Source organism: Tasmannia lanceolata, unplaced genomic scaffold, assembly GCF_043159265.1.
Source record: "Tasmannia lanceolata isolate RefF3 unplaced genomic scaffold, GAP_Taslan_0.1 ptg000008l, whole genome shotgun sequence".
NCBI classification, from domain to species: Eukaryota; Viridiplantae; Streptophyta; class Magnoliopsida; order Canellales; family Winteraceae; genus Tasmannia; species Tasmannia lanceolata.
Window position 1 is genome coordinate 60,667,051 of NW_027518685.1, and position 7,058 is coordinate 60,674,108.

The 7,058-nt window shown below is 36.6% G+C and overlaps 1 protein-coding gene across 3 annotated transcripts; it reads right to left on the bottom strand.

Annotated features, from left to right (window-relative positions):
* Positions 1-2,315: 2,315 nt before the first annotated feature.
* On the bottom strand, positions 2,316-6,727 carry LOC143883695 (DUF4378 domain protein). 3 transcript variants are annotated; one of them, XM_077387020.1, is made up of 4 exons: positions 6,600-6,727; positions 5,917-6,504; positions 4,986-5,127; positions 2,316-3,338 (listed from the first exon to the last, which is right to left on the bottom strand). In XM_077387020.1, exons 1-4 carry the CDS (start codon positions 6,600-6,602, stop codon positions 2,860-2,862), a joined length of 1,212 nt encoding a protein of 403 aa, XP_077243135.1. In that variant the 5' UTR covers positions 6,603-6,727; the 3' UTR covers positions 2,316-2,859. The 3 variants fall into 3 exon arrangements, with proteins under 3 accessions (XP_077243135.1, XP_077243134.1, XP_077243133.1); XM_077387019.1 differs by having other exon boundaries at positions 4,986-5,124; positions 5,917-6,665; XM_077387018.1 differs by having other exon boundaries at positions 5,917-6,665.
* Positions 6,728-7,058: the final 331 nt, after the last annotated feature.

Below are 7,058 nucleotides of genomic sequence, written 5' to 3' on the forward strand. Positions count from 1 at the left end.
ACGTAAAATGCCCAAGGGATGCTCATGCATCATTGAGCCACGGGCCAGTAAGTTGGTTGAGCAACTCAATGCTCAGAATGAACAAATTAATGCTCAGAAAAGGGAGATGCAAGAGATGACAGATGAATTTCGAGCAACACAAAATGCAATGGAGGTATCATAGAAGGCATTGGAAGACAATCTTATCGGAAAATTAATGGAATAATTGCGCACTGGGGACCTCTTGTCTGCACCTCCTCCGCGGTAAGTTAAATGTAATTTAATAGTTTTTGGGGAAAGTGATAAAAAAAAATTATTGTAAGACTACCATTAGGTAATTATCAAGACATCTTCTTATGATTTTTTGGGGTTGATGTTATGATAATTAGGGATAATCATTGCATGTCTTATTTATTTCATTGCCTATGTTACTAATAATTTTCGCTACATTTGTTAATTATTCTTTTAGTGGCGATTATATGACATTTAATGACGACCGCTTTACAATTTTGTGGCGACAATTCTTGTCACTAATAATAGCAAATTAGTGACGACGTAACTAGAAGCTAGTTTTAGATTCTTCAACTACATTTTTAGTGGCAACTAAAGGCCTTTTAGTGACAACTTCTTCACAATTTTGTGGCGAGAAGTCATGCCACTATTATATAGGCCTTTAGTGACGATAATTAAGTCATTACTAAAAGATATTTATTTAGTGGCGATATGTTAAAGTCGTCATTATTATCTTTAGTGACACATCTAGTGATGGCTCAAGATATTTAGTAACGACTATTTTCGCCACTAAAGAGCTTGTTTCTTGTAAAATTCAATGGGATTCTTGATTGGATCAAGGATCCCATTTTTTATTCGGTATGGTTCCGTATGGATAAAAGCTATTTCTATGTTATACTATTCTATTCAATCCTCGACGATGAATCGATTTGATAGATCATATATTGTTGTTCATGATATTGATCCGATTCAATATTAAGTTAAATATCAAAGTCTGCTAATAAATATAGGTAAAAAAATTGACCATTTGTCCACATCCTACATGCTAGAGTAATGTTACGAAATTCTTTGAATAAATTGCAAACTAGTTGAAAGAATTGGAACTTTTTATGCCCCATATAAACTTTTAAATTTCTTGAATAAATAAAAAATTGTCACATATTTTTAGTTAAATGCAAAAATTTCAACTAAAAGCACAAATTTTCTGAATTAAGCTTGAGTCTCATGAATAATTCAATGATTTCTCACATGTTGTTTCTTAACTTAGTGAAAGACACAAATTTATTGAAAAAGAAATCCGTGAAAATTAAACTTACATAATAATTCAGTTAAGACATGCAGTTAAACATCCTTCCATTCGTTTATGTTTTATTTGGGAATCTCAGAAAAGTATTGGTGCGCTGTAACGCACCAAAAAATGGTGCGCTTAAGTTGTTTAAAATGTTTCTTATTGCGCTAAATGTTTGGGTCCCACATACAGGAACCAATAGGAAATGTTTTAAAAACTTAAGCGCACCATTTTTTGGTGCGCTGTCAGCACACCAACACCTCTCTCTCTCTCTCTATATATATATATATATATATATATATAGAGAGAGAGAGAGAGAGAGAGAGAAAAAACATTTCCTACACACTTGTGTAGGTAAGTTACCTACACACTAGCTTAAAATACAGTGGGGGCCCACATTGTTTGGGTGATCTAAACCATTCATTTGAATGGTCCTCACAGAGATAGGGTGTCCACAAAAAATCAGATCCATAGGATCATCCCAACCCTACGATTTGTGGAGGTAAAATGGACGTGTATAAACCTTCACAAATTAGTCCATTTTTTGCCTCCATAGTTTGAATGGTTGGGATGATCCTATGGATCTGATTTTTTGTGGACACCCTATCTCTGTAAGGACCATTCAAATGAATGGTTTGGATCACCCAAACAATGTGGGCCCCCACTATATTTTAAGCTAGTGTGTAGGTAACTTACCTACACAAGTGTGTAGAAAATGTTTTCTCATATATATATATATAAGAAAATCATATTGTCAATAAGAAAATCATATAGAGGAGTTGAGATATATGTATATAAGAAAATCATATTGTCAACGCAACTTTTGCTCATAGTGTCTTCCAATGTGAAACAACCAATTACGCCAAAAGCTCAAGCCATTGGAGAAGCCGAGAGGCATTATTTATTCTTTGGAAAACACTTCTAAAATGTTATCTCATTTAGAAAATAAAGACAATGGTGAAAATAACCATTGATATGGTCATTTTCAATATTTTTTTCATTCCTTAGACATCCAAGCTCACTTTCTTGTCTTCTTGTCTTACCACGCATGTGTCACTTCAAAGGTCTTCATCTTTTTTTACCAAACAAATCCCGTTTTGCTAGCAGCACTCTTATTCTTTTATACTTTAACACTCCCCCTCACATATGACCCCTCTTTTTTTAGGATTGGCCTACATCTGACACATTTGGCTCCTCTTTTGGGATAGCCTGGATTTTTATTATCAAGGAGTTTTGAACCGAGGACCTTTGATTCTGATACCATGTGAAACAACCAATTACTCCAAAAGGCGTTATTTAATCTTTTATACTTTAACAACCAAATCTAAAATCAAAACTTATTTTAATATATAAGCGCGTATATATAATAGTAATACCATCAAATCTACAAATGCTCTTCCCTTTTCAACATCTCGCAACGGCAACCCTATCTCACCGTCATCTCTACCTGAAATGACGAGATTACCTTTCGCATTTCCAAAATTGACAGGCAAATTGTGATCGCCCCTTATTATTTTCAAGGGCATTCTCGTCATTTCAGCAATTAATCCCCACAATTTCCATGTATCTCCTTGTCAATCTCAGTATAAGAGATCAATCAACAACTCTTCCACCAAAGAACTGAAAACCCCACTCTCCATTTCCACAGCCAGCTCTTCTTCTTCCTCACCAAACTTTCTCCACTTTCCTCCCCTCTCCATCTCCCTAACGCGCACCTCACTGTTATCCTCCACCCCCTTACCCATCTCCCCACACCCTTCTATCCAATCACTTGCCTCACTCAAAAGCTCCTCTTCACACTCGTTTCCTTTCGCTTCCTCCCTTCTATGCACATTAGTTTGTAGTCCTTCTCTAAAGAAATCCAACAACAGCCTATCTAAGTTCGTTTTTCTGCTCTCTCCCAAGCTTGTTTTTAGAAGTTTAAGTAGAACCCTTGGTTTTTCATCTTCTTCTTCATTGGAGTTCTCTGAGATAGCGATTCGTTTTTCCAGGTCGACGGGTTCCAACTGGGCGAGGCTTTCAAAACATCGAATCTTCTGCATAAGCTGTTGCTTTCTCCCTGTAAGTAAAAAAACCTAACACCGTCACGACAAAACTCTATGTATTAAGTGATAAAGGGAAATGATATCAGCACTCCACTGTTATAAGTTTGAAAGATCTTTTGAGAACTGTAATATCCCCCTAGCAGCCCTTTAAATACTAAACGGTAAGATGCCCCCACTCCGCGCATCTTATTAAAACCGCGGAGTATTGATATCATTCCCTAATAAATTAGGAGGAATGATAAACCAAAGGCCATCCTTAGCAAAAACTAGTTACAAGTCTCCCCATTGGTCTATCTTAAGTAAGAACATACGGATATGGGCATTGACTAATATAAAATTAAAGTCTACTGTCTTAGGATGGACAAATAGGGGAGCACCTTCAGTCTATCGTTCCTCAATAAATTATGGAGTTGATGCTATTTTTGTGATTTAGGGTAAGGTTTAACCATTTTGATTGGTTTGTGGCTTTAGAAGTCAAAGAGTTAGAAGTCAAAACACTAAAATAGGCTATTATGGGGCTGTTTGGATACGCGGATTTTAGAATCCGGGGTTCCTTCAAAATTTTAGCTAAGAGACAAGAGCAGAAGCGGACCAGCCGTCGTTTTTTACTTCTCGCCCTTCTTTTCGTCATCAAGAGAGTAGCAGATCCTCCCATATTTTCAGGTTTTAGAAATCTCAGGATGCATGAGAGATTTTTAAAACCTGGATTTCTCACTTAAAATCCAAGAAACGCTGTCACGACAGCATACAATAGCTTGATCATGAACCCTCATTTACACTGTTTTCAAACTAAGAACCTGGATTCTAAAATCCGCGTATCCAAACGGTCCTGTAAAGTTCGTCGTGGAGCGGATAAAATAAGGACAGATGGGTTGTTTTACGAAAATGATACCAGCACGACCATGTTATGATAATTGCACTGGGCCCATCTTGTCTTTTCTTTTTTAATTGGTTTGTAATTGTAAGAGCTTTTTTGGGGAGCTGCAATAACCCTCGACAGCTCACAGCTCTTTAAATAATAAAAGATAAGATGGGCCCGAAAACATGGTAGTGGTGATATCATTCCCCTTGTTTTACAATTCATGAGATTGAGGAAAAACACTCAACATTATCATACGGGATTTGCTACGCAAATTCTGTCGAGATGGTGAAATGGCTTTCCTACGATTGCAAAGCAAATGACATTAAAAAGGCTACTGATACTGCTACTGCCATATTTTGATAATTACACTAACTCATCTTGTCTTTTATTATTTAAACAGTTGTCAAAGATTATTGCGTCTCCTAAATTGCTCTAATTAAATAACAAAAGACAAGCTGAGTTTGTCCAATTATTAAAAATAGCAGTGCCAATATCAATACCCCGGCTACTGATGTTGGCACTACCAAGCTTTGATAGTTGCACTTATACATTTTGTCTTCTATTATTTAAACAGTTGTCAGAGGCTATTAAAGTTCCCAAAAAGCATTCAAAAGCACATTAAAGAAGAAAAGACAAGCTAATTTTGTGTAATTATCAACACAGGCAGTGCCAACATCAGTAACATTTATAAATTGTGAAGGTTCTGGGATTGTTGGATTGTTGGATTGTTGATGAAGCAGAGATTCTATGTGTTTCTATCTTGACAAAGAGACAAAAGAGGAAAGGGAAAGAAACATACTTTCCATGTTTGCCAGGCTCTGCTGGAAGGAGGATGAAGGGGTCTCTTCTTCTTCTTCATATGGAAAATCCAACACCGAAACTGGGCTAAACTGTTCCTTGTCGTGTGGGGTATCCAACACTCCTTGGTCCTCATCTGCCTGCTATTTTCAAATGAAAACAATGTTTTAAGCTCATGAATCATAATAACAATCAAGGGAAATTAACCATTTAAATAAATTCAGCAAATTATTCTTGGAGTCACTACACAGTTGCCGTTTCCTTGAAAAATCCAAGAAAACTGTTTCTTCTTATAAATACTGAGAATTGAAATTCCCCCCAAAAGAAACCCAGAAAAAAAAAATCTAGAGAGAGAGAGAGAGAGTCAAACATCGTGAGGTCAACTGCTTGTAAACATAATAAAACATTGAGGATGAATCAATCTACTTTCATAGAGGAAAACATAACAAGACAAGAGAAAATAAATTGACCATCCCTTTACGGTAGTTCAGAAAATAAATCCAATGGAAAATTCATTTTCCAAGGAAAGTTTTTACTAAACCATGAAAAATTGATATTGTAATATGGAAAGTTGACCCCAAGCTACGTTTTCAAGATAAAGACAAAATGAAAGGAGTTCCTTCACTATCTCCCTTCATATTTTAATCTCCTCCTTGTTTACTTTCTGTTGGTGCGCTTAAGTTGTTATAATGCCTCACATTCGTTAAAATGTATGAGTCCCACTGGGTCCCACTTAAGCTCACCAATAAAATTACTAAAACGGAGTCTACTACTTAACTTAATCAAAGAAAGGGAATGTGCAAGAAAAAAACAAATTCAAGAAGATTAAACAAAGGTATCAAAACCCAACACCAACAGACAAAGTGATATTTCTACATTTATGATTTCATATCTCTATCAAAAGTCCATGTAAATGAATTAAATAAACGTACCTTTGGTTCTCCATAGCAGATAGCTGTCTCTAAAGAATCCTCACCGACACAATTATTCTCAGGTAAAAACTGTTTTTTTCCACAAGATGACTGTAAAAAATCCAATTCTGAATCAGTCTCTGACCAGATCTTACTCAGAGAAATGAAATCGAACGAGTTTTTCTTCTCTTCCTCATCTGTAAATGATTTCAACCTTATGATATCTTTAACCCTAACTTTGATGCAGATCTCTCCTTCTCTTTCCTCGTTCTTCTTCCAGAATCTCCTTCTAAGCCTCTGAGAGAGGCTTCTTGGTAAAATCCCATGTTTGATAGTTGTGAAAGGAAGGTGTTTGATGGCATTGATTACCACTTCGGATGCCTTTTGAAATGTTGAGATTGTTTTCGAAGGTGCTTTCGATTGGTTTCTGTGTAATTTTCTCTCATCTATATCCATGTCTAGAAGCATTCTTACGGAAAGAAAATCATTGGAAGGAGAGAAATTCATATCATCGCTGAGAATATCTTTCACCATTGGAGGTCTCCTTTGAAGAGATAGAGGTTTAACCAGTTTCGATTCGGTCTTTATATCAGACTGAGCCATTAATACCTGCGGGTAGAACAGAGTAAACAAAAAAACCTTCATTAATTCACCATCATAACCACCCTAAGCTTAGCTGTTTTGTAGATCTATCAAAACCTCACCATTATAAGCTTTGGAAGCTCAGCTTTTTTGCAGATCTATCAAATGCAGGGACAGACTTAGATAGGAGAAGACACTCTGGTGTAAAAGAGGAGACATAAATAGTTAAATACACTACCGGGGGCTGTCCTAAGTAAACAAAAGGGGGCGAATATAATCAATCACTACCGATTTCAAAATTTCGAACTTGTCGTCTTCCTCCCGCCCGTCTAATTGGGATGAACACGTGGCGAGTTGCTATTCGTTAGAAGCACATGTTTCTGTTGCATCTGAAGGGAGTTGTGGGGCCCACAAGGATCCTATCTTCCATTGATTGAGAGTCGTGATCTCCCTGCTTTCATGTCGGAATCCCCCCCACGCTCTGGTTAATAGACTGACATAAAACTTTTTTCATTACCTAATTTCTATAGGGAGATGATTTTTTCGCCCTCTCTAGGATTATGCGCCCCACTATTAACGTG

What these genes read in the sequence shown, in the direction of transcription:
- LOC143883695 (XM_077387018.1), bottom strand. Translation starts at nt 6,540, where the DNA reads ATGAAGGTTTTTTTGTTTACTCTGTTCTACCCGCAGGTATTAATGGCT. An exon ending in TCTGCTATGGAGAACCAAAG is followed by an intron (nt 5,128 to 5,916) that starts GTACGTTTATTT and finishes ATTTGAAAATAG; the next exon opens with CAGGCAGATGAGGACCAAGG. An exon ending in GAGCCTGGCAAACATGGAAA is followed by an intron (nt 3,339 to 4,985) that starts GTATGTTTCTTT and finishes TTTTACTTACAG; the next exon opens with GGAGAAAGCAACAGCTTATG.